Genomic DNA, 25211 nt, shown 5'->3' with positions numbered 1-25211 from the left:
GTGTTCATAGGTTACTTTGTCTGCTTTTACCTTGTTTGCTTGGATATGGTTGCTTATTAGGGCTCGCTCGTATGTATCTGTTACACGTCACATAACATGCCATCAATATGATTGAATGAATCTGCACTGGTATTCTACTCTACACTAACTCCACGTAATATGCAGTATATAACTTTTATGGCTACTGTAAAGTACCAAGTAGGAATAATTAATCATCCCCTAATCTCCCACAACCTGATCCGTCCCTGCTCATTACCCACAGCCAACTGCTCCGAGTTGGGCGAGATAGCCACCGACGAGATGCGACCCAGAGGCGTATTCGACGTCGGCCAATTGCGGTACACCGTGCATGTGGGGAGGTGAACTGTCTATCGTCAGTATTCTTTCTACAAAGTCTATGATCAGGGAAGTTAGGGGATGAGGCTCACCCATTCTCAACGCATCGCGCTTCCACCGACTCGCCATAACGAAGAACTGTCCATCCGGCGCAAAGACCAAGTGGCTGATCGGCGTCGTGAGTTGATCGAGCGCCCGAACCGGCTCCGGGTTACGAGGAATCGCCGCCTGACCAGCCTCGACGTCTTCGCTCTGCGCCGCGTACGCCGCAGCCCATTCGCGACGATCATACACGTTGACCACACCACTGGAACTGCCAATCGCTACCCAGCGGTCCCCGCCCAGCTGAGTGCGGCCGGACCGACCACCCAGACTGAGCACCGTCGTGCCAACGGCACCGGCGTCCATCCAGCGCGCGACGACCCGGTTGAGACGGCCGTCCCATTCGGACACTTCACCGTTCTTGCTAGCCACTGTTAGACCCTCGCCGTCGCTCCACCAGGCGAAATCAGCCACGCCGCCGCGGCCGTCCACGCGCACCTGCGCGATCCACTGCGCTGTGCCGGAGTCCAGGATGTTGATAAGACCGCCGCCCTTGCGGGAGGTGCCGACCAGACCGACGTAGCGGCCACAGGGGGAGAGTTTGAATCGCTCCATGGACTTTTGCTCCTCTTTACGGTCGGCGGTGCCGTTGACTTTGTCCACCTTGCCGGTCTCCAGGTCCCAGATGTGGAAGTAGCGGCGACGGCCGGAGGCGAAGATGCGGTTGCCGGACGGCGTGTGAAGGCCGAGGTGTGGATGGGGGTGTTGCGGATGTGGAACGAGGTGAGGAGCGGGTTAGGGGCTGGGGAGGAGGGGGAGATGTGGTGGAGGAAGAGCGTGGCTGCAGGTCCGGAGGAGAGGAGCAGCGGGTAGTTGGGGTGGAACATGAGCGAATCGACCGAGGACTGTATACTATGTTAGATTGAAGTGATGCGCAACCTAGCAACAGAAAACATACCGGCTGGTCTTTGCCAACGTCCTTGAGACGCTGGATATCCACAACCTCCTGGCGCATCTTTCTGCGGCCGCCAGACGTCTTTTCCTCCACGTTGACAAGGTCCGTAGCGTTCTGGAGCAACTTAGCCAGCGGCTGCGTGGACGTCGGCTCCTCATCATCTGTATCCATCTCGTCCGCATCAGAATCGTCCTTCTGTTGCTGCTTCTCCGGGTTGGCCCAGTCGGGCATCGGGTTCAATTGCAAGTACTGTCTGCGCAGGCGCCGAATATACTCCTTTCCGCTAATGACATCCTCCGATTCCGCAACACGCAGCTTCCTCAATCTCTGGTGACTCGCCAAGGAGATCGTAATGCGCTCATCGTCACTATCATGCCACAGCGCAGGCATACCGGACTCCTCCTCACTGCCCTCTTCATCCGACGGCACGGCGGGCGCCGCCTCGCTGAGGTCCGTAGAAACCGGTCCGGCGCCAGAATCAAGGAAGAAAAGCTACCACAGCCCATTCGTTAGCATCCAGCAGAGTTACGGAAACAGAGATCAAAAGAAGATAGAACAAACATCAGCATCATCCATCTGCGACAGATCCTTCACCTCATCCTCGTCTCCCTCCTCCGCAGACTCCTCATCGCTACTCTGACCCGCAAGCACTAAACTGCGATCCTTCTGGTTCTTCAACGCGCCAAGAAATCCCTCATCGTCGCCGAAGAGCAACGCCTCAAGCTTCCTCTCGGCATCGTCCTTCTCCGGCACCGAAGACTCGTCGGAGCTCGTTTCATCGTCGGACATGTCGATGTCGCTGGCTTCGCGAATGGGTTGGCCTGGTTCGAAGGGGGAGCGCGCGGCCGTTTTGACCTTCTGGCGAGACTTTTGCTTAACGGCCGCCTTCGGCATTGTGAGATAGGTATTCTCTGATTGTTCAGAGTTTAGAAGAGAATTGAATGGGTGGATAGAGGGGGTGGTGTATATCGCAGAAAGCGAAGCCGACAATAATTTTCTTCGGCGGCCGGCAGATGTGGGCGGTGAGGGGTGCGGTCACTGCGGTACATTGTGCCTGGTATTTCAGGCAGAATTATCGAAGTAGGTTGCTACTCAAAAGGAACCTTAGAGGCGACCTTATAATTGATCATATTTTAGGCTATACGTATGCGTTGCTGGTGTATAACGCGCAGTAGACAAAACAAAAAGACATACAAACAGCTGAAGTAAAATCATGTACACGCCATCCTGCCAGAACCCTAAATGCACCGATCACTACTCCCATAGAACAATCACTGAGAATATCACCAAACGCCACATAACACACGTGAGTGGAGATCATATCAGTCCTTATGTTGGGACGTAAGCTTGGTGGACGATGACAAATCGCCATACTCGCCGTGACTACTACCCGATCTGGCTGACGCGGCAGAGCTGTGCTCAACTTGAGCTGGATTGTATTCGGCGGACTCGAACCGGACTAGGTCCTCTTTTACAGTTTCCGGGCCATCATCTTTCCCAACGGAGTCATCCTCCGACTCGAACGATGCGTCCTCATCAATGCCCGCCAGGAGCGCATGGCGGTGTTCGTGGGTGTCATGCTCCGCCTCTTCGAGAGTATCCAGCATTATCGGCTTCTTGATGAAGGTGTCGATGATGTAATACTGTATCGCATTCATAATGACGGGGAAAAGCAGCATGACAAAGATGATCTGCACTGCCGTGTTGCCTTCCGTCCATCGGAGAGCCCAATCTCCTACTTTAACGATGAACGGCAGCAGCTGGATGAGGAAGAAGACGCAAATCTTCATCCCCAGCAGTCCCATGAAATATATCACCGATTGCTTGAACCACCATGAGGCGCGCGGTGGACTTCCGTAATTGCCAGACTCGATAGACTCCGGAGGATTGGCGAGGGGCGTATACGAAGCTAAGCGGTTGAGGAGGTGAAGGATGAAAATGAGGATCGGGATGCCTAGCGTGGTCTTGAAAACGAACCATGTCAGCACGTACCCCGTATAATGGAGCGTAGAGATAAGCTTACATCGATTCCCAGGTTCAATATGTAGAAGGAGCATGGATTCGGTTTGTATTTACTCCGGATCTCGAGCTGGCCCGCAGAGAACATAGACATGAGCAGATTGGCGAGGTGCAGCATTGCGGACCCAAAGACTTGCTTCGAGACATCAAACGCCCACACCTTCACTGGTCGCTGAGGTCTCTCCCGCCAGCGCTTGTAGACAAGTGATAGCAGCGCCAATGCTCCGAGCGCAGCTTGGACGAGAAGCGAAAAGGGCCCTAGGAGCCTGCATTCTCCGGTGTCGTCTCCATCAGTGGGATCTGGACCAGCTAGATGAAAAGGCACAGTTTGCATAGTAGGTGATGGTGATGGTGACGGCGTTATGGAGGTGGTGGAGGCAGTAGTCAGACTACCAACCGCCGACGCACCGACACCGCTACTAAGGACTGCGATAGCCGTTGTTATGACTAGCCCGGCAAGCGATGTGAAGGCCATGGCGGCGATGTTGCGTCCAAAATACAGATAAAAAGCAAAATCAAGGAGAAGAGGCTATTGCGAGAAGATACTGCAACGAGTCCGAGGAAGTTTCAAGGCCAAGCAGCTGGTGGCGGTGATAATTGAGGGGAGTCCAGTGACCTGCGGAGATGCAAGATGGCGGCGTGCCTATCTTGCGAGGGATGTCCGTGTCACGGGCATATGGCCGGGGCAGACTTCGTAGATGATGGGAGTGATTTCAACCAGAATTAGGGGCGCGACGGTGAATATAGACGAAGAAGGCAGGTCCTCCTTAACCAGCAAGGAACCGGAACCAGCCAGGGTCTCAGGGTAGAAGCTAGGAATTAAGTGGGTTTCATGGGAAGATGAGAATGGGGCGGAGAACCAGCCAGCCTTGAGTTATGAGGTCAGGACCAGCCCGAGAACTCGAAGACTCTAAAAACACCGCCCCCGCAGCTGGGCCTCACTAGCGCCCGCCAAGCTCCTACCCAGCGGTCCTGCAAATTATTGCCCCCCAAGACATACCCTGAGTCTGATGACCCTGACTATAATTTTTATGTATTATTTTTTGTTGTAGAATGATTACTAGTATTCCGGAATCGCGCCTTCAACTACTCGGCATTAGAGCAACCAAAATATACTACACAAATTTTGGCACATTTTTTTTGTCATTGACTTTTATCTGCACTAATTCCAGGCGCACAACGCCCACAGCATCCAATTGAGCATCCGGTAGCGATCCAAACCATTCATCGACACTTGTTTTCGCACTGTGGGGCGAAAACCTCGTCTGTCATGGCCGGCCAACTCCCGAAGTCACAATAGATTCCTCTTAGCAACCCGCGGAGGCATAATCCTCCGGAGGGTTTCCACAACAAGACCAACGCTTAGATCATCAGTCTCTCGACCTTGTCCTTGATGGTCTTGATCTGGCCCTGGAGGTCACTGGCCTCGTTGGTGGTGATACTGGCCGCAATCACGGGGCGGGAAACACCGGTAGCACGGCCGAGAGCAAGCTTGCTGGGCACGAAGACATAAGGGGTGTTCTTGTCCTCAGCAAGGAGGGGGATGTGGAGGAGGATAGCGAGGGGAGAGGTGTCGGCAGCGAGGATAACGAGCTCGGAGGTACCACGGTTAAGAGTCTTGGTGGCTGCAAAGACAGTTAGCAGACAGACAGACAATGAGTGTTCTTGAGGAAGCACATACCCTCGTTAGCACCCTTCTTCAGCTGGCGGTAGTGACCGGCCTGCTGGACAAGGTCCAGGAGGTTCTGGGTAAGGGCCTCATCGGCGAGGGGCCAGGCTATAGAAATTGTCAGTATATGGCCATGAGAAAAACGAGACCTGGGATGTGCATACCGGCAGAAGTCTCAGACATGTTTAAAAATGTGGGTTTAACGTGTGTAGCGGTCTAAAGAGGCTCACGCAAAGGATCACTGCCGTGTTGCAGATCTAAATGCTGGGGAGGGAAGGTGGTGATTGTAGAAGCAGAAGCGCATCTGGACTGCAGCGAAAAGAAAATCTTTAGAAGCCCGGTGGGTGGGGCTGAGTCATGACTATCAGCTCTAGGATTGGCCACAAAATTATGCCTTAGTATCAAGGCATTTACAGTGTTTTGTGGCCTTATGTATAAGGCACTAATAATGACTGCCGAATCCAGGCTGATCCCCTCCTTTCTCCAGCGCCTGTGCTCCAGCTGTCATCGAAGATCGACCCCCAGTGGATCAGATCAGTATACCCCAGATACTGGTCGGTGCAGTATTCAGTAGGTTAATAGTTAGTAGTTCATGCTCTCGTAGAATAAATCTGCTTCCGATCGTTGTATTGTTTTGCACATCTACCGGTAGAGCGCATGTGTTCCTTATCTACAAATACCTGGGTGTCTCTTCAGCCTGCTGTGTCTGGCTTCGGGTGCCCCTTGGCGCCTGCAAGCCAACTGTCTAGGATCACCGGGTGCTTGAGTCGTCAGATCCAGACGTTCCAAGCATGTCACCCCGATGCTGCACCTGCGCTATTGTGACAATATCATTGGCGCTTGGATCTCGCGGCTAACGAGGCCGGGAGTGGATACCATTAAAGCGAAGCTCAGCAGAGACATAAACTACCGCACTAGTTGGCTAGCCTTACGTCGGCACTTCAGGGGGTTTCTGTAGATACTTCACTAGTCAATGCACGATCTTCAGGCGCTTGATCCACCCCCATGCAAAATGACGGCCGTTGGACGATCGCTAGATTTCTGTCCACTTCTACGACTGACGTGGTCTCTGCAGTAGGCTAGGGTCAGTTCCCCCCTTGATCGGGGTCACTGGGAACATACTTTGTAGCAAGTCAAGTCAAAACTCCTGTAGTAAGCAGTAATCTCAGAGGGGGGTGCCGCAACAGCCAAAAGGTGGCCGGCGATCGAAATGATTATATTGGTAACCTTGGAGCCGGTGCAACAAGCACCGACCCCGGCTTGAAATAACCCATTCTGTATCATTCTCCTGAACAAAAAGCCAGGGTGTCATTCAACCCGCCGGCAACCCTTTCATACCCATGAATGAATAAGAGCCATCAAACCCATAGGAGAGAAAAACGCCAGAAACCCCACGACCAACCCAGGATAATACGCAGCCAGATGCCGGCAAAGGGCATGCAGAGAAAGCGAACAAAAGCAATCATCACGTCATTCTATCCCATGTTGCTGTTTGAGACGCTCCAAATTCTCTTGCCTTTCCGCCAAGTCCTCTTTCGACCTAAGCATTTTCTCAGGCTGGTGATATAGAACTAGAAAGAAACGAATGTCAGCCAATCGGCTTGTCTCCATATATTCTCTGCTTCGTCTCCCCTTGACACGGGGTTACATACCGACGAGGTATCTGTTCTGGAAGTTGAACCCATTGAGCTTATCGCATGCCTGTTTGGCGTCATGAACGTCTTCGTAAACCACAAAGGCTGTGCCCTTCGAGTTGTTGGCGATTCCCTGACGTATTTGGCTGGAAGAAACAGGAACAATTAGCCATTATTGACCAAGAAGTGGGTTGAACGTGAGTCATGCGCAGATTTACCGGATGGGACCAAATTTGCCGAAGAGGTCAAAGAGTTGCTCAGCTGTGACGTTGTAGCTGTAAGGAAACAATCAGGTTAGCTCTTGCATTCTGGAAGACGATGGGCGCCTGTCGCCTGCTGGCTGTTGGTCGACAGGTATGCGACGGATGGTTTGCGAGTCGAGGAACGAATCTTGGGAAATCATCGACGTACTTGAGGTTCTTTACAAAGAGAATCCTGAAACCGGTCAGCATCGATGCTTTAGATATGATACTTGCCCGGCTCGTAGGTTTGCCAGCCAACAACGTGCCGAACAAATGCCTGGAATTGAAAGATGGCGGGCGACCGAAGAGGGGCAAGATTCGGCGAGCAGAACTTACCGATTGGCTTCGGGGGCGAGCTTCCGGCTCATTCTCGGGTGGGACAGTATAGGTCCTAGAAACGGGGTCGGGAGAGGTTGTAGATGAATCAGATACCCAGAGGGCCTGGAGTGAGAGGTGTATAGAGAGGGAAGAGAGAGGGAGAGGAGAAGAGAGAGGGAAGCAATATCCGCGACAAGCACGAGGTTCGGAAGGGAGCCTGCCTTGCCTAATTGGGACTAGCGGCTTGGAGGAGCCTCACTTTGTTGGTTCGAGACAGACGACAACAAGTCCGAGGCATTGAGACCGACGGACGAGGTCAGGGGTGTAGAAGATGCTGTCGGAGATGGAGGGGACAGAGTGGAGATATAAATCCTTATTTACTCATAGTTAACCAACTTAAAAACGTTGTCTAGATGCTGCGAAACACCCCTTGGTATACTCCGGACTGCAAGTAGTAGCGCTGCTCTCCGGGATGCTCGCCGCAAACGATAGGTTAGGATAGGGAGTGCCGGCCTGAGGCAGACTGGCGGCGCGCCCGCTTTGCCTTCCTTCGACCGGCCGTCCAAGCAAAGCCTCGCGCCTCTCCTGCTCTGTTCCGGTGCAGAGCTCATCTTCTCAATCTGTTTTTCTGGCGCATTCTTTAATCGCTTGTCCTCCAGTATTCTTCATCATATCCTCCCGCTCCCTGATTGACCAGTCTAAGACATTTCTTTTTTCGCCCGCACCCGCCGCGGTGCATACTCGGGGCTCTCTCTTCCCGCCCGCTCTCGATTGAACTCCCAGTCGGCAGAGACTCTCAACTTCCCCCCCTCAACCTCTCCGCCGTGCGACTCTCCTCCGTCACCCTCTCCTTCCACCACCCCACCATCTCCTCGGTTTCCTCTCTGATTCACTTTCCATCTCATTGTTTACTGTGCGCTCTCCAGTCTGCCAGGAATGACTCTCTTTTTGCCTGCGGTGGCCTCTCTTTAGCCCGTGTGGTCGAACATCCCCGCTTTGCACCCGTCTGCCGCAAGCACGCCTGTTTCCTCCTCCGGGCCCTTTTCTTTCTCTCCTTTCCCTCCGATTCCATCCTCAGATCACACGATGATCACTGCTACATCCTTTTTGAATCATATTGGGAGCCGACCGCCGCGGTATCGCACTCCCTCGCCGCCGCGACGCGCCGTCGAGCCTATCTCGCCTTGCTCAACCTCCGACCTCCGTGCATCATGGGTCGACCGCAACGTCTCTCGGGTTGCTGCCTCCGATCGCGACCACTTTGTACCTCACAATCCTACACTGCACCATCATGCTGATGAGACAGCTTCTCATCGCTCTAGCCATGGCCGCTCCGGTTCTACCATCGACGCTCTCGCAACGATCGCCCTAGCGACGAGTCCTACCTTCGCACCTCTTTCCTACCGACCTCCTTCTCAAAACTCCACCCCCGCCATGTCGCTATTCCCCTCCGAGCCCATCGAATCTACAGAACGCCCAAGCAAGCGTCCGCGGTCGGAAAAGGATCCCTCTCCATATACCCAACACCGGACAGTGGCCGTGTCAGATGCAAATTCTGCTTCGTTGTTTGATAGCATGAAGACAGACGCAGAGCTTTTGCTGAATCTGGCACGGCCCACAAACTTTCATCCTCCCTCGCATCCCGCGAAACGTGTCAGCATCGACGAGTCGTTTTATCATTATGGGGACGAACAAAAGCATCATGTCATGGCGGATTCGGGCGGCGCGAGCTGGAGGTTCAATGACGAAAAATATGCATACAATGCTCCCGGGCCCAACAACATGCCGTCTCGGGTGAGGTCACAGTCCGACGGTTCAGCTGCTATATCACGCCCGGTTATCCATGGCATGCGACCCAATACAAGCTCCTCCACTCTTCCACCAATTCTATGGCAGGAGGAAGGGGACGCTGAAAACGACTATTCACCCACAAAGTTCGTCATAAATGGTAGGCCGAGCGAGACACAAGCACAACTATCAATGCACACCACCAACATGGCACAAATGCCGATAGAGCATTCTTCCAAGATTGAAGATGATACGGAGGAGTCTAACCAGGCTAGCTGCGCGGCTTGCAATCTTGTGCGGATCCCGATGGACACTGGCGAGCAAGGCGACGTGACATGGATAAGCTGCGATGGTTGCAAACGGTGGTTTCATATTGTCTGTGCTGGGTTCAAGAGTGACCGCGAACTCCGAACAGTGGACAAATTTATCTGTCGAGAATGCCGTCCTATTTATGGACAGACTACGTTCGTGCGCAAATCTTCTCGCGCTCGCACAGCTATTGATTATGCCGGCCTCAACCAAGGGCTTGTCAAGGCCGCTACGGACTCTCTCGAACATCACTACATTGAACCCATCCGACAGGGCAAAATTCAGTTCCTACCTGAAAATTTCCCACGAATGCGTCCTGAGCTGGTCACTGCCGAGTATTTCGAGCGAGGCAATGGCATGACGGAACCAATTGTCATCCCTGCGGAGTGGAACACTCGCGAGTCCGTTTCGATCAGTGATTCCGAGTTTGACACTCTAGTACAAGAGGCGCCTACGCAAGAAATGTTCGACGAGCTGCTGGATCATATTGTCGAGCAAGAGGAAGGCTACGAGCAAGTGATAGATTGTGGCCAGGATCAGTTGGACATGGTGATTCCTGAAGGCCTTACCGTTCGAAGAGTTGCGGAGCTTTACGGACCGGAAGAAAGAGTCGAGGTCATTGATGTCAAATCGCAGCAGAACGAAGACAAGAGGTGGACAATGCAGAAATGGGCGGAATACTACGAGAGTACTGGCGACAAGGTTGTCCGAAACGTCATCAGTTTGGAAGTCTCACAGAGCCCATTGGGCAGGCTCATTCGTCGGCCAAAGGTTGTCCGGGATCTTGACCTTCAGGACTCTGTCTGGCCTGACGAACAGAAGGCCGTCGGCGACTGCCCGAAAGTCCAGTTCTACGTCTTAATGTCTGTCGCTGACTGCTATACCGATTTCCACATCGACTTTGGAGGGTCCTCGGTATATTATCATATTCTGAAAGGCAAAAAGACCTTCTTCTTCATCCCGCCCAAGGACAAGCACCTGAAAAAGTATGAGGAGTGGTGTAATTCTCCTGCGCAGGATTCCACCTTTCTTGGGGACCAAACCAAGGAATGCTATCGCGTGGATCTGTCTGAAGGCGATACGATGCTGATCCCCTCGGGCTGGATCCATGCCGTCTGGACCCCCGAGAACAGTCTTGTCATCGGTGGGAATTTCCTTACGAGGCTGAACTACGGGATGCAGATTAAGATCGCGCAGATCGAGAAGGATACCAAGGTTCCACGGAAGTTCAGGTACCCGTTCTTCCAGAAGATACAATGGTATACCGCGTTGCGATATCTCGAAGATGACCCGCTACCGCAGAGCGTTCTTGACGCCTTTGCGCAGGACGAAAACTACCGCTTCCACCGAGCGTATCCGATCTACTACGAATTCGGCGAACGGACGAACAATGCGCCTGCCGGGTCGCCTTATCACAACTCGCGCTTCTATTCTCAAGCGGAACTGGAAGGGCTACCAGATCTTGCAAAATACCTATATCACACTGCCCTCATTGCTGGCGCCTATCTGACGGAGGGCGTGACGATGGATACCAGGAATGCGGTCAAACGCTCGATACCTAAGATGTCCGGGGAGCCAATCGATGCCGTAAGGAAGTTTGGCATCTGGGTCGCCTGGAAGCGTGGCAATGAGAGGGCACCGCATTGGACCCGCCCTGGCGTGGCTGAAAGCAATGCGAAACTCAGTCTCGCGGAGAAGAAACCCGCCGGAAGGCCCAGCCGTCGCTCAGAGCGTAATGCCGAGAGCCAGCGCACGTACGCAGAAAGACAGGCTGTACAGCGGCTTCCAGAGCCGGCTCATGACCCAGCAACCGAAATGAGCAACAGTAGTGGCCCTAGTGGTCCGCTGAATGCCGGAGCTGCTATGCCAGACGGCCCGTCGAGCAGTGGCATCAAAGAAGAGCCTGCTCCCAAATCGCGCGCTGCACCCCGTGGCTCCGGACTGGGCCCTAAGCGCGTTGCCTGCGATGCCTGTCGCAAGCGAAGGATCCGGTGTCACCACAAGGATGAACATAACGACGGTATTTCCAGCAAGCAAACGGCCGTGACCGCTTTCGGCCCCAGCAACCATTCGTTAGCACACGACGCAGCGTCTGCGCTGAATTCACTTGCCGCTATTGCATCGGAAGCAGGCTTTCAAGACAATGGAAGTGGCAGGAACCCGGATCGGTTTGAAGTCGCTGCCAAGTTCAACTCCGCCATTTTGGGTACGCCGCGTGCACCGGTCAATGGACTCGGACTCAATGATGCCAGTCCTGAAGGCGCCAACACCGGAAAGAAGGGCCGCAGCAAGGCCTGCGACGACTGCCGGAAGAGCAAGGTTCGTTTTCTTTCTCTCTTTCTTTCTTCTTCTTTTTCCCTCTCCCTTTCTATTCAGTTCTAATACTAACTGACAACAGCGTCGGTGTATCCACGATGAGTACGGCCGTATTGACCCTGTTAAGGCGCAAGAACGAGCAAAGCCGCGCGCTGCTGCTTCTGCCAAACGGCCTCGTATCAACGAAGAAGGAACTGGGCCGATGATCAACAAACGGATGAAGCAGGAGAGCACATCGCCTACGTCGAGGCCGGCACATCTCAGCAACAATCGTGAAGCTGGTGCGCCGGGGACGCAAGATCACCTGTCCGATCATGCTCATGCAGCCGTGGATCTCCATGCCCCGTTCTCGGATGCGCCGCTGGCTGATAAAGACTCAAATCGGCAGTCGGGAATGACCGTTGGGGAAAAGGAAGCACCATTGGGGCCAACCTCCTACGCATCACCGCCTACGTTCCAGACTGACACGGTCGATGCGAAGGAAATAGATTCTGCGCCTGTCTCTAAGCCTACTGCCACCCTTGTATCACCGCCGACCTCACTGGCCGACGAGACCGATGTTCCTCAGGAACAAGCAGACGGAGAAGGGGACCATGTGGTAGTCCTGCACACACCAACCTCAAGTTCCCGGCACTCTTCGCGCCAACCGCGCCAGGTTGATCGGTACATGCCTGAGACGCATGTTTCCAAGCCGACCAAGGGGACGACCCATACCCCCACCGCCCGTCGTTCTTCGTTCGGCGGTTCAAGCGGTGGTGTGCGAAAATCCACCCCAGGTCCTTCTTCAGGCTCCAAAAAGTCCGCATCACGCCCCTCCTCGTCCTCGCATGCCAAGAAGAGTTTCTGGTCAACCGACGAGAAAAAGGGCGACCGGCACTCTGCGACGTCAACATCTCCTGGGCAGCCGGGCAAAAACCCTAAGCGGGTTGCGGACGAGGAGCCGGATGCTGAGAGCCTCCGCTTGATCCGTGAACTGCAAGAAGCCGAGTTCGGGCTACGCAAGAGATCCACACGAGTGTGAGGGCGAGAAGGCAGCAGCGGATGAGTTTCATGTTTTTCACCATTTTAGACCACCTAGATCGGGCAACCGGAGAAATTAGGTTTGAGACGATCGGATTCGATCAATTGGCAGTGTTTCCTGGGATGTGGAGTTTGGTAGGGAAGGGAGTCTGCTGGCGATGATCGGTTTGGCTTGGTCCATCGATATGCTTTGGCCCTTGATTATTGTGATTCCCTTTTGGCGTCTCGTTATTCGGCCGGCTTTTGTTTCTATGTACCGGGATGTTTTGTTTCTTCTTTTCATAATCTGTACCTGGCGTTGTTCATGTGGCGGTTGGGGAGTTTCGACCAGATCGGTCTGTTCGTTCCTTTCCTGGGATTCCCATTTCCTTATCCTTTCTGATTTCCCATTCGATATCAATTGCAGTTCTAACTCTGGCTCCGACCCTGGGGTCGGGTCACATCTTTTTACCTCTTCCCATCGTTCCTTTTCATCATTCCTTTGCAGTATTCTTCTATTACTATACCAGTATACCTAGCTCTGCTTCAGCGTTTACTCTGCCTCTGTCCCGTATTTCCTTCATCTTTACATTTTGGCAAGTCCTGCTCTGGTTTTCTGTTTTCATCTAGGTACTAGCCAGCTGCTGTGCCTGATTTGTTTGCTAATCACTGGATCTCGTGTATGTCTATCGTACTATCTACCTTTGTCGTAATCCCGCTAGGCAGTACTTACATCTGTTTCTTTTGAACCCGTACTGAGCGGTGATTTATGTAGAACCCTAGCGTCGTACTATCCTTTCCATTGCTCTACCGCGCACGTGCATTAACGAAGGGTTGGTAGTAGGGCTACAGTAAATTAGGTTGCAACAGGCATGACCTCTACAAAGACCCCTACACCGCGACAATGGAGAAACTAACGTTATACCTATCTATATCATGCATACTGTAAACGAACAAGGAAGAAATAACATCACTTTCCCCCCCTCAAGGGCTCTTCATCCCCCTCCCTCCCATCATGATGATTAAGAGAAGGGTCATGATGCTGATCGATAACCTCCTGCTCGAATTGCCTCTCAACCATAATCGTATTCATCCCCCGCATGGGCTGCATCTCCGTATCATCATCGTCATCATCCATGCTCTTCAAAGCCAAGATCTCAGAGCGATAGCTATTCCCGGCCCCGCTGCCATTATTCAGCTGAAGCCAGGTATTGTGATGGTTGTTGGCGCTGGACTTCGTTTGGCGCTGGGTGGATGAGGGGTGTGCGCTGCGTGAGCCGTGGGTGCGAAGAGTGCCCCTTATGCTGCGGAGTACGGCAGCCAGGGACTTGTAGATTATCGGGAGGTTGGCGCAGAGGATGCCGCCGAGGGGTTCCCAGGCGGAGAGAATGCCAAGAGGGACGCCGGCCCCTGTGTTTAGGTGAGTGGGCTGGGGTGGATGGAGAAGAAAAAAGGGTGGGTTGGCTTACAGGTGTAGTCGGAGGAGCCCTGGGTGACTACGACGGTTAGTCGGGCTGCGCTGATTGCGCAGGTTCTGGATGTTTGTCAGCTACTTAGAAGTTCTTAGGTACTATGACTGAGTACGTACGCTAAGCCGACGGAGAAGAGCAAGCTGAGGCCTATTTTCTTGTTTTTCGTGATCTGGAGGCGCAGGATGATGGGTAGGGGGAGGAGAAAGATCCAGATGTCAGTGACGAGGTTCGCAATATTGGTGAAGTAACTGAAGGCGACAAGGTTGAAGCATGTCCCTTCAACGCTCGAATTCCAGAATTTCGCGATCGGGCGACACTCCAGCCCTAGGACAATTTCCATGGTCATGAGCCATAGAATTACCCAAACTACGGTTGAGATGATGACCAGGCGGAATTTCGGGGTGATGAAAATGCGATAATATAACGCCAACACGGAGAGCTTGGTGCTGGCGATGGCAACATCGTAGAAGTGACTGAAGATATAGTCGCCCTACCATGGAAGTCCCGGATCCGTCAGCCATATGAAGGTGAGTGTCGGCTTGACTTGGTTATTTCCTTCATACCATCATGAACGTTTCGACTTCCTTGGTTGGTAGAGCGGCGACATGTCGACCAAACCCATAGGGAGGGCCTGCCGTGAGGTGGATTTGTAGTTAGCTACACGGTCCAGAGATGTCAACGGGACGGGCCGGTCAAGCGCACCGTAAACCAATCCACTGACGCAGACGCCAACACCGATGATCTATATGGAGACATATGAGTCAGGACGTGCCCTTTAAGACACAATTATCCGATAAATGGCTCACCGTAGCCCAGATCATCACGTAGTCGTCAAAGGTCAAGCCATGCTCTGAGGAAGGCCGCAGTTTGATCCAGAGTCGCCACACGGTAGTCAAGATCTCAACAGGGATCGGGACCGAGTATGCCACCGTCACCTCGGTCACACGCGACTGTGCCAGGTATGCCGCTGAATAGTTCGCCCCTGCAGAGCTCATCTTGGGCGGCTACAGCATCCAACCGTGGGACTGTATCGCAGCAGCAGCCGCATCAGCAGCAGCAGCAGAATTCTCTAAGTGCCTTCCATTGTGTTTTGTAGGTGCTGCTGGCTTGCTTACGGTGGGTCTGGTAGGCCCCTTGCCCTTGGTTTCTTCAATTATTCATGCTGACAGCCTAGCCAGTCTATCCTATCGGCAGTCAGCCCAGCTCGTGTGAGATGCCTGCTGCCAAGGAGAGCACGAAGGATAGACGAGGCGCTCTAATTGCGGTTTTTGGCCCCAACGCTAAGTTTCGGAGATTGAGCGAGTCATCCTTCAGGCAGTTGAGATAACGGACTAGCAGGCATTGTCCAGTAGGAAGAACCGGCGAGTTAGTTGGAGTCTAAACTCGATGGCCGGTACAGAACGAAGCATCGGACCGGCCACACGTGCTAGCCCCGTGATCGAATGGCGGCCGCCCAAATTGATTGCGATCCACTCGCAATCCGCTCTGCTGCTCGCCTGCTTCCCACCGCTGCTCCGTCGGCTTGAGCCCGTCGTGCCATGCTATCCCAAGAAGTATTAAGTGCTGACTTAGTACCTCGCTGGCTTACACCATGCGCTAAAAAGCTTGCCCCTGAGCTGGATCTGGGCTCGGACGCACTGCCGCTTAATTGCCGTTGGTAGGACTGTCCATCCCTGCTTCTTTTTCCTAAATTTAACTGTTGTTCTGCAGGGAACCCGATTCGCTGAGCCGCCAACTTCATCTCACAGTCTCTGGTGAAGATGAAGCCCGGGTATTGCTTGCTGCTCGCTGCCAGCGCGGCACTCTCCTGCGCCAGCCAGCACCCCATCGTTGATCTGGGGTACGCGATCTATCAGGGCTCTTACAGTACCGCTTACGACTTGAATGTGTGGAAGAGGTATGTCTGAAACACGCCCCATTTGACCAACCGCGAGATAGTCTATGTTGTGGACATGGTCTGATCTAGCACCCAGTATCCGGTACGCAGCTCCCCCAGTGGGTAAACGGCGTTGGCAGGCGCCTGCACCTCCATTGCAGAACAACAGCCAGATCACATTAGCCGTCGACCAGCCCCCCGTCTGTCCTCAATCCGGGGCGGCAAAGACACCGTACATCTACGGCTTTAACTCGGGGCCTGGGGATGAAGACTGTCTGTACCTGAATGTCTATGCCCCCCCGAATGCGACGGACCTGCCCGTCCTGCTATGGATCCGTAAGCCTATCAATAACTGTGTAGCACCCTATATTCTAGCTAACTGTAATGCTCGATCGACAGACGGTGGTGGCTATGGGCTCTTCGGTGCCACCTATGACCCCAGCCCAATGATGAACACCAACAACAACGGGTTCATCACCGTGGAAATCCAGTACCGTCTGGGAGCATTCGGTTTCCTCGCCTCCGAGGAGGTCAAGGAGCACGGTGTGACGAACGCTGGTCTTCTGGACCAACGCTTTGCCATCCAATGGGTACAGGAGCACATTGCCAAATTCGGTGGTGATCCTAAGCGTGTGACCATTGGCGGCGAGTCCTCAGGCGCCGGAGCAGTCATGCTGCATGCGCTGGCATATGGGGGTCAGGAGTTCAACCTCTTCAATAACGTCCGTCTCTCTCAATTCTCACCTCGGAACCGAACTGACAGTCTCCGCATAGATCATCGCTGCGAGCGCCTACTCACCCCCAATCTTCAACTACCACGACCAGGTACCAGAGCAGTACTACAAAGACTTTGCTGAAGTGGCCGGCTGCGGATCGAACTCCACTGCCATCAAGAACTACGCAACCACCTTTGACTGCCTGGTAGCAGCTCCCAGCACTCTCCTGCAGAATGCCAGCGCCACCGTCTCCACGTCCGGACTATTCGGCACATGGGCTTTCCTGCCGGTCATCGACGGCGAGCTGATCCAAGAACGGCCCTCTGTGCAGCTCGCACAAGGCAAAGTGAGCGGCAAACGCATTCTCATCGGCGTACGCACCCTCCAATTCCTTCACTTTCTCCCTAGCTCCACTAACAATCTATCACAGAACAACGCCAACGACGGCGTCCCCCTAAGCAACCCCAACGTAGTCACCCGCCCGGCATTCAACTCATACATCTCGTCCACCTTCCCCCTCTTCACCTCATCCGACATCGCGCTCCTCAACGAAGTCTACCAAACCGCCAACAGCCGACCCGCCGATAACAGCCCCCGCTACGACACCATCGGCACTAGCGGTCCCACGGCCATCAACCAATCCGAGATGGCAACAGGCCTCCAACAAACGGTATTCAACATCTACGCCGAAACGACCTTCGCGTGTCCCGCGCAATGGCTCGCCGACGCCTTCAGCCAAGAAGACGACACCCTTTCCTGCTCCGATTCCCAAACTCCTCGTCAAGCCTGGAAATACCAATACTCGGTAACACCCGCGTACCACGGCGCCGACCTCTCCGCGTACTTCAGCGCGGACGCCACCTGGCCCGATAAGGGATTCAGAACGGCTTTCCAGAAGATGTGGGGCCAGTTCATTATGGCTGATAATCCTGTGATTTCGATGGAAGATGCCACGGCTGGGAAATTGAATGCGTCGGTTCCTGTTGCGAGGTTTGGTCGTAAGAATAGTCATGGTAAGAACGGGACGGGGATGCTTGATTGGCCGAGTTATTCGCCCGAATTCCCGGTTATGATGGATTTGAACACCACGGGGGGGTACTTGGTTCATGATGTGGTGACGTCGAACTTGTCATATTGGATTCGGGAGGGAGATGGGGTTGTGAACCATTTTCGGTTGGTGAATTCGTCCGCTTGGGAAGGGGGAAGAGGGGCGAGGTGTGATTTCTGGAGGGAGGTTTCGGAGAGGGTACCTCAATAGAGATTCATGTCTCGAGAGGATCTCTCTTCGCGAGTACTGGGTTATTTTCATTGTGTACGCGCATATAGACTAGAGATAGAGTGTATGTATATAGTCATTCATTGAGTAGAGCTACTTGTTCACTAGGGAATGAGTAAAGCATGTGGCACACCACAAGTCAACCATGTAGAGGGGAGATTATAAACCAATCATCTATTCGTATCGCTAGACTCCTCGTATCTGACCGTAACTCGTCCAAATTAAATGCAAACTGCCAGAACACCATCATACGGCTCCTGGTCCGTGTCCAAAACTGTCATGATATGTATAGTGGTGTAAGGATATAAGGTAGGGTCATGTAACTCGTCCATCATGGGTTTGAGGGGGAATCTAGTCCCAACATGCGCCAGTGGTCTATGCAGTCGACCAAGGAGATGTAAAGAAAAAAGGAAAACGCCAGGGTATATCCACATGAGATAACACCGGAATAAGCAAATGCGCACAAAGAATAAGATAACGATACGAGGGGAAGTCGGGAAAAGAATAAGGATAAAGTAGGAATAGGTTCCGACCAGCATGGAGTGCACAAGTGCGGAACGATACCTCATGTTGTGTGCCACGGCTGGGGTTTGTCAAACAGCCAAGGGAGGACCCCCGTCTAGTCATGTTCTTTCTCATGTTCAGGCCGAGTACCCGCCCAGCGTTTAGCCCGCTTTTCTTCCCCAATGTAGTTCTTAATGACACAGACTTCCTCATCCCGCTGCTGACAGACCTTGTGGCGGTTGAGGTGCTTGAATCGCGGTCCCACTGGGCCGTTGACATAATGATACTGACCTGCGAATCGATACTGTCGCTGGTCACCTAGCGGATAGAACTTGTCGCCCCAATGGCCGTTGAAGTAGAACCACTCGATAGGGGCACTCGGGGTGGCGGTGGATGCACGAAGGGCATCCTTATCATAATCGTACGTATAGGCGTGGGCGTTCAGAAGAGGGTCCCACAGGGGACCGCGGTCGGTCTGATCGTGCAGCAGGCCCCAGGGCAGGATGTAGGCATGGATGCCCGGGGTGGCATACATGGCATGGGTGCCCATGGCGGAGTAGATCACGGGCTGCCAGGGATCCATGGTTAGCGTCGGGAATCCCCTGGACGGGCGGGAGGGGAGCAATTTATATCTCGACTTACCCGCTGGCCGATCTTTTCCACGGCCTCGTAACTGTATGCTTCTCCCGCCGAGTGCGCGCTGAAGAAAAGCGCCTTGGGCTTGCCGTCGTGAAATCGCACCAGACAGTGCTCCCAGTCACCCACATGGTTCCCGAACCGCACGTTCAGCACTACGTTGCCCAGATTGAAGCTGTAAAAATAGAACCAGAACGCATCTACGACGCCGTGGCCTTTGTCCATCACCAGCAGAATTGCCGGAGCATTACTGCGCCCGCCAGTCTTTTCGACGTGGATGGGCTCGCCGCCGAACCGTTTGCGCAACTCGGTTCGGACATCCTCGTCCGCGAGGTCCTCCGGGCGGAGATAGCCCAGGTCTTCAGGAGACCAACTGTCATCCTCTCCCTCCGATGATGAGAGACGGCCGGTGTCATACCACTGGGAGCGTTCCTCTGGCGTGTCCCCGGGAATAGGCCCGTCTATCCGGCCATCCCAGTCGGGCCAAGACAGCTCAAGGTCGTCATCGGGATCTTCAGGAATATTCTTCTCGCCCTCAATCCATGGCGGGCGATCCTCTACATTGTCGTTGCTGGTCAGATATACGTACTCACCCTCCTGCCACTCGTTCAGCTGATCGAGGTTCTGCAGGGTGGGATGCTCCTCATCCGACTGAATGGGGGTGTAGTTCAGCATCGGGGTGACGTGGTAGAGATGTTCGGCAATGTCTCCAGGCCAGAACTGTTCATGCGAGGACAAGTAGACCAACGGTGCATACTGGAAGACATACTCCGGAATTTGCCGACGCGAGCGTTCGGCTTCATCCCATGCGGGCTGCTGGGAGTCATTGAATTGCGCATCGCGCCAGGCGGCGTAGTGGGCCTCGCTTTCGGGCGACCAGGGTCCCAGAGTGGGCTCGCGCTGGCCGTAGCGGGCCCGCACCAGGCGGAAGTGGGCGGTCCCGCACATGCCGAGCCAGCGACAGGCCTTGCGATCCAGCCAGGACGGCGAGGAGGCAATCCAGCTCTGCTCGTCATGATCCTCAGCATACCAGACGAAAGCCGACGGGTTCACGGCCCGCGCGGCGCTATTGATCAAGACATAGGCGATCAATGAAGCGAGGGTGACAATGGCAACCTTGGTGGAGCGAATCATCTGCTGCGCGATGCCGGGAGAAGCTTCAAGATCGGAGGAATTGGAGCGCGACGAGGGAGACACCACTAACCCGGACTGATCACCGGGAGTGGAAGTGGTAGAAGGGGGGAGTGTGACCAGATTCCCAATCGGGACAGCAGAGGTAGGAGGAGCTACAGCGGCCAGGCTGTCGGCCAAATCGGTCACGGAGGAATCCTCGGGGGAATTTGCAAGAGGATGAGAGGCATCCGAGCCGAGGGGGGAGGGATGACAGAGCGACTGCGACAGCAGAAGCAGCAACAGCAGCAGCAGCAGGGAGGAAGAAAAGCGACCGAGCCGGGCATTTGAGCCCGGAAGTAAAGGAAGCGGAGGGGACACTATAAGAAGCAACAGCGGGCAGGCGCGATGACATTGTCAGTCAGCCGGTAGGGTCGAGAACAGCAGGAACGGGACTCGGAAGGTCAGAATGATGGTACAGAAGGGGACAGAATTGGGTAGTGATTGGCCATGAGTAATTGGTCATGATGGGACGATTTGGTAGGGCAGACAAACAGCAGGGCCGCGGGACGTGATAGTGGATGCTTAGGGCTGAAGGGGGGGAGGGGAAGAACAGGGAAATTCGGGCATTGGAGTCGCCGAGTCCAGCACAGGAATTTGCTGGAAGCAGCAAGCATAGAGATTCGGCTCGCACGGAAGCGGATTAGATAATGGATGATGAGGCACGAGTCCGAATGGGAAGACGACGGATGCAGCTGGTTTGGTTGGCTTCCGCCGGTTGCCGGATCGTCATAGTAAAAGAGAGAAAGAGAGAGAGAGCGAGCGAGCGAGACCGACGGTGAGGGAGTGAGTGGGAAGTGAGAGGGGAAAAAGCAGGACGGAACAGACGGAAGAAAAGAGGGGCCATTGACTGAATGAATGAATCAGGTGGACTCACTGATCTTGGATGGATCAATTGGGAGAAGAATATTGAATAATGATGAAAACTGAATTAGTAGTTTACTGTGCCTTGGTGTACAGTGTACTGTGGACTATCTAGATGGAATGGCCGAGTTCGCACTGCAACCGGATTGGAATGACAAAGAGAGTTGGTGATGATGCAAGAAGGGGGGGATGAAGTCATCCGGTCGATCATCCAGCAGGGACTTTCACAGCTGCGGTGGATGCAGCAGGGACAAGGACAAATAACCCCGTCAGTCAAGCTGGAGCTTGAACTGGAACTGGAACTGGAGCTGATGGAGGAAAAACAAGAAGAAGAAGGGGATTGAAATCGATGGATCCTCAGGGTCGCAAAGTCTAAGGGTTCAGTCCGTCAGCTCAGCCTCTCATGGATGCCTGAAGCGATGACAAACACGATAGTCAGCAGGGTCTTCTTCTGCCTCTTCTGCTGCATTCTATCCAACTAACAATTAATGCAGAGCAGTTATGGGAATCATGGATGATGACTGGCTCCAACAGCTTGCAGTGGAGTGATTCACCGCCAAGTCTGGATCGTCGGGCGCCGCCGCGGTTTAGTTGCCGCCCTGCCAATCAATCCAATCATTCTCTCCCAGCTCGATAATTCTACCATCATCATATCACTTTTAGTTGCTCACGGGTTTATCACCATCTGCATCCATGGCCCTCCCCACTCCCTTAATGCTGGATCCAGCCATGCTGGCGGATTCCAGCCTGGTCCACCCCGAAGACGATGATGATTCCGAATATGAATACGAATATCATCCCACCGAGACAGAAGTTCGTCCCTCACCTTGGCAAGTCTGGCTAGCATCCTGCCTTGGTTGCGATGCTGACAAAGTCTCAAATCTCACCATCACTAGACTGTCTATCTGACTCTCGATCTCACCTCCCTCCATGGTCCCATCCGCCCCCCTCGACGCCGACAACCACAAGATCCTTCCTCCCTCCCCACCTCCAGTCCATCCACGCCTTCCCATAGTCAATATCACGATGACCAACCCGACGCCGCCCTCTCCAGCACCGAAGCTGATCCCAACAACCCCTCCATCGCCGACCGTGTCCAAATCCTAGGCCTTCACACCCCCAACCCCATCATCTCCTATCAGAATCAAATCTTCAGCGGCACCTGGGCCGACCAAATCGGTACCGAGTTACTCATCGCCCGTCCCGAGGACACATCCTCCTCACCACCGCACGATGCAGACCCTTCCTCCTTCACTAGTAGTAGTAATCCAGTCCCTCCGCTCCGCCACACGCCAAACTACGACCTCCTCGCAGCCAACAGCGTGAAAATCCTCGGTCGCAAAGCGAACCTCATATCCAGCTCATCCTCCAACGTCTACGCTGCGGATTCTGCCGCTGCAGAACAACCCAGTGAAACCCCCACCACTGGTGTAATCCGTAAAAGCGCCCCGCAAACCAATCAAGCACGATTTTTAGACCGCCTCGCCAGCCTCAAACGCAGCAAAGGCGAGACCGATGCTGTGCGAACAACATTTAGCACAAAGCGGATGACGAATCTGGAGGATCGGCTACGTGGTTGGGCTCGTACCGATGAACAGCTGGCGCAGATTCAACGGTTGAACGAGCTGGCCTTATCCGGGGATGCGAACGCCATGGCGGAGCTGGAGGGACTTTATTCGCGGTTGGGCGGACAAGATGATGAGGAAGAGTTGGATGAGAATGAGGATGAGCTGGGACAATAGGAACTTTCTACTTCGTATCTCAATCTTAATCTCGCGGGCTTAGTTTGGTTACAAATAGGTTAAGCTAAGCTAAGCTAAGCCCAAATGCTTGAGAGGAGTGAGAGTGAGAGTTTCCTATCAGTGGAAATATGCTTCCGCAATACGAAACCACACACTGAACTTCGACTAAAAGAAAAGGATCAATCATAGTACTTATGGAACATGATTGATCTAACGATGATCCAGACCCGACCTGACCTGACCTCCGGAGCGGATAGGATAGTCACAAAAGCCAGGTAACTGAGGCAGGCACGTCACGTGCCCTTGGCTTGAACATCCGATGCTCCGACCGATCGACCGAGGTCAGGGTGAACGACACATGCGTTCGTCCCACCGCAGAAACAAGAACTGTTCGGGCCGGGAGAAGCTTGCCAACAGAACAGATCACTCAAGTCAGAATCCTCGGCGGGAAAGTTTCGACCGACCTGAATAGGGCAGTTGATGCGCGTTGTACGAACCGGTTTGCGGCGCAATGGCGTCAGCGGGATTCTTTCCTTAGCAGCTGCAAGGTACATCCTTGATTTGATGGTAAATCTTGGTTATTATTATTTTGGTAATCCCTGCATGTGATAGCGTCGATTTGATGCAGTAGATGGATTGTATCATACTTGGTTATATACTATAATGTCCTGTGTATACTATACTTCTTATGATGAAGGAGATACCAAATTACAGTAAAGACTCTATCATTAGGATCGAGTAATAGTATACACATCTATTCCCCTGTAACTTCAAATAACAAATAGCTAGCTAGCTACCCAATACAAAGACCTAGATAATCAAACCCGAACACAGAGACAAAATAAACCCATCAATCACACATCACCAAACACCCAGTTCCGTCCATCCATGAGATGCAATTATCCAAATAAAACCAAACCAACGCTAAACCCCATCCCATGAATATCAATTCAACAAAAAATAATAGAAATGGATCAACACCCATCACACCCATTCCCTAATGAACCTAACTTCATCCATATAAGAGAGGAATTCAAGCCCAAAACCTCCTCATCTCCACGGGCGAAGGAGGCGGTGGTGGCGGCAGGGGGAATTCCCAATCTAGGGGTGATTTCCCTTCTGTGTGATATGATGGTGTTGATGGAGAAGTAGGATGTGTAGTGGTAGTGTCGATGGTGATTGCCTTGGGGATATGTGTTGAGGCGGAGAGGATGGCGCGGGAGATGGTATCTTGGGAGAGAGGAAGGGAGAGGTGAGGTCTCCGTGTTGATGTAGATGTAGATGTTGTTGATGTGGATGTGGATGGTGGAGTTGGACAGCGGGAGGGAGACATTTTGTTTGTCTGTCTGTCTTCACTTTCTTTCAGTGTAGAGGAAGGAAGATAGGTGTGAAGTTGTTGGATGTGTAAAGAAGTAGTAGTATATAGTGATCAGGAACAGAGATTATATAAGTAGTGAGGTATGTTCCTATAGTAGTAGATTCATGTCAATGATCTGTGTCCTGCATGTGCATATGTAGAACATATATATAACCGAGTGGGAAGAAGCAAAGAAGAAAAGAGAAATATCATATGTGATAAATGGATGGGATGTATGCCGATATAGATCCTCCGGAGTAAAGATATCTTGTGGTTTGCTCCGAAAACCGCCGAGGTAAAAGGAATAGATCAGTGGATGGATGGATGGATCCAGTTATTTGCTCATGAGGGTCCTCAATCCCTCCTCTTAGCCGAGGATTATGTCCGTGTTGTATTGATTGTGATGGTGTGTTGTGCAAGGGTAAAAAAAAAAGAAAGAGGGAATAATTGGCTTACCTCTCTCTCTCTCTTTTTCCTTTCTCTTTACTATTGTCTGTGTATTCTATAGCTTGGTTGTTGGTGCTGACTATAGTGGTGGGTGGTGGATGGTGATGATTTATAGAAACTGCCTCACTTGTACGGAGCAGAGTGGAGAGATATAAACAATAAAGTACCAGGAACCGAGTACTCCAAGAGAAAAGGCAAGTCTGAAGAGAAAAGGATGGAAGAAAAAAAGTAGGCAGAGCAAGAAGAAATACCCGCCTAAAATACCTTTCCTTAGTTACTACCACTACGACTCAGGTACACCTACCACTCTACTAAGCAATAAATAGCTACGTATTACCGAATAAAGGAGAGCGAGAAGGAAGGATTGGATGGAAGGATACATCCACCATCCCTTCCCGTTGCGAGGCGAAACCGAAACCAAAAAGAAAAGAGAAAAAAAAAAGGTGGAAAAAAGAAAAAAGGAACAACCGCCTCACCCTTCCACCCTCCCCGGAGTCAGGCTACGGCAGATGGACCCAGAAAGT

General features: G+C 53.0%; 11 protein-coding genes across 11 annotated transcripts; 4 read left to right on the top strand and 7 right to left on the bottom strand.

The window, feature by feature from the left end:
• Window positions 1-56: 56 nt before the first annotated feature.
• Window positions 57-2227, bottom strand: An02g14360 (uncharacterized protein; the record flags this gene model as incomplete). Its single annotated transcript, XM_059746801.1, has 6 exons — window positions 57-77; window positions 261-364; window positions 429-1031; window positions 1112-1283; window positions 1337-1825; window positions 1895-2227. The coding sequence occupies 6 exons, from the start codon at window positions 2225-2227 to the stop codon at window positions 57-59; spliced, it is 1722 nt and encodes a 573-aa protein (XP_059605730.1).
• Window positions 2228-2655: 428 nt separating this feature from the next.
• On the bottom strand, window positions 2656-3827 carry An02g14350 (uncharacterized protein; the record flags this gene model as incomplete). The annotated part of the gene is made up of 3 exons (XM_059746800.1): window positions 2656-3297; window positions 3357-3661; window positions 3761-3827. 3 exons carry the CDS (start codon window positions 3825-3827, stop codon window positions 2656-2658), a joined length of 1014 nt encoding a protein of 337 aa, XP_059605729.1.
• Window positions 3828-4714: 887 nt separating this feature from the next.
• Window positions 4715-5204, bottom strand: An02g14340 (uncharacterized protein; the record flags this gene model as incomplete). Its single annotated transcript, XM_001400528.3, has 3 exons — window positions 4715-4977; window positions 5034-5129; window positions 5186-5204. The coding sequence occupies 3 exons, from the start codon at window positions 5202-5204 to the stop codon at window positions 4715-4717; spliced, it is 378 nt and encodes a 125-aa protein (XP_001400565.1).
• A 1287-nt stretch (window positions 5205-6491) lies between these two features.
• On the bottom strand, window positions 6492-7265 carry An02g14330 (uncharacterized protein; the record flags this gene model as incomplete). Its single annotated transcript, XM_001400527.3, has 5 exons — window positions 6492-6592; window positions 6674-6801; window positions 6874-6930; window positions 7067-7090; window positions 7234-7265. The coding sequence occupies 5 exons, from the start codon at window positions 7263-7265 to the stop codon at window positions 6492-6494; spliced, it is 342 nt and encodes a 113-aa protein (XP_001400564.3).
• Window positions 7266-7611: 346 nt separating this feature from the next.
• On the bottom strand, window positions 7612-8120 carry An02g14320 (hypothetical protein; the record flags this gene model as incomplete). Its single annotated transcript, XM_059746799.1, has 2 exons — window positions 7612-7800; window positions 7941-8120. 2 exons carry the CDS (start codon window positions 8118-8120, stop codon window positions 7612-7614), a joined length of 369 nt encoding a protein of 122 aa, XP_059605728.1.
• A 1090-nt stretch (window positions 8121-9210) lies between these two features.
• Window positions 9211-12649, top strand: An02g14310 (uncharacterized protein; the record flags this gene model as incomplete). Its single annotated transcript, XM_001400525.3, has 2 exons — window positions 9211-11631; window positions 11711-12649. 2 exons carry the CDS (start codon window positions 9211-9213, stop codon window positions 12647-12649), a joined length of 3360 nt encoding a protein of 1119 aa, XP_001400562.3.
• Window positions 12650-13597: 948 nt separating this feature from the next.
• Window positions 13598-15094, bottom strand: An02g14300 (uncharacterized protein; the record flags this gene model as incomplete). Its single annotated transcript, XM_001400524.1, has 6 exons — window positions 13598-14037; window positions 14097-14161; window positions 14216-14589; window positions 14663-14730; window positions 14802-14841; window positions 14906-15094. The coding sequence occupies 6 exons, from the start codon at window positions 15092-15094 to the stop codon at window positions 13598-13600; spliced, it is 1176 nt and encodes a 391-aa protein (XP_001400561.1).
• A 765-nt stretch (window positions 15095-15859) lies between these two features.
• Window positions 15860-18086, top strand: An02g14290 (uncharacterized protein; the record flags this gene model as incomplete). The annotated part of the gene is made up of 7 exons (XM_059746798.1): window positions 15860-15996; window positions 16073-16311; window positions 16375-16697; window positions 16750-17064; window positions 17122-17906; window positions 18018-18031; window positions 18076-18086. The coding sequence occupies 7 exons, from the start codon at window positions 15860-15862 to the stop codon at window positions 18084-18086; spliced, it is 1824 nt and encodes a 607-aa protein (XP_059605727.1).
• Window positions 18087-18586: 500 nt separating this feature from the next.
• Window positions 18587-20632, bottom strand: An02g14280 (uncharacterized protein; the record flags this gene model as incomplete). Its single annotated transcript, XM_059746797.1, has 3 exons — window positions 18587-19039; window positions 19114-20407; window positions 20493-20632. 3 exons carry the CDS (start codon window positions 20630-20632, stop codon window positions 18587-18589), a joined length of 1887 nt encoding a protein of 628 aa, XP_059605726.1.
• Window positions 20633-21834: 1202 nt separating this feature from the next.
• An02g14270 (hypothetical protein) lies at window positions 21835-22883 on the top strand (the record flags this gene model as incomplete). Its single annotated transcript, XM_001400521.1, has 2 exons — window positions 21835-21954; window positions 22038-22883. The coding sequence occupies 2 exons, from the start codon at window positions 21835-21837 to the stop codon at window positions 22881-22883; spliced, it is 966 nt and encodes a 321-aa protein (XP_001400558.1).
• Window positions 22884-24094: 1211 nt separating this feature from the next.
• Window positions 24095-25013, top strand: An02g14260 (uncharacterized protein; the record flags this gene model as incomplete). Its single annotated transcript, XM_059746796.1, has 5 exons — window positions 24095-24135; window positions 24317-24341; window positions 24488-24646; window positions 24803-24915; window positions 24962-25013. The coding sequence occupies 5 exons, from the start codon at window positions 24095-24097 to the stop codon at window positions 25011-25013; spliced, it is 390 nt and encodes a 129-aa protein (XP_059605725.1).
• Window positions 25014-25211: the final 198 nt, after the last annotated feature.

This window comes from Aspergillus niger, assembly GCF_000002855.4.
Source record: "Aspergillus niger supercontig An02".
In the NCBI taxonomy this organism is placed as follows: domain Eukaryota; kingdom Fungi; phylum Ascomycota; class Eurotiomycetes; order Eurotiales; family Aspergillaceae; genus Aspergillus; species Aspergillus niger.
This window is presented reverse-complemented; position numbering and strand designations above follow the sequence as displayed.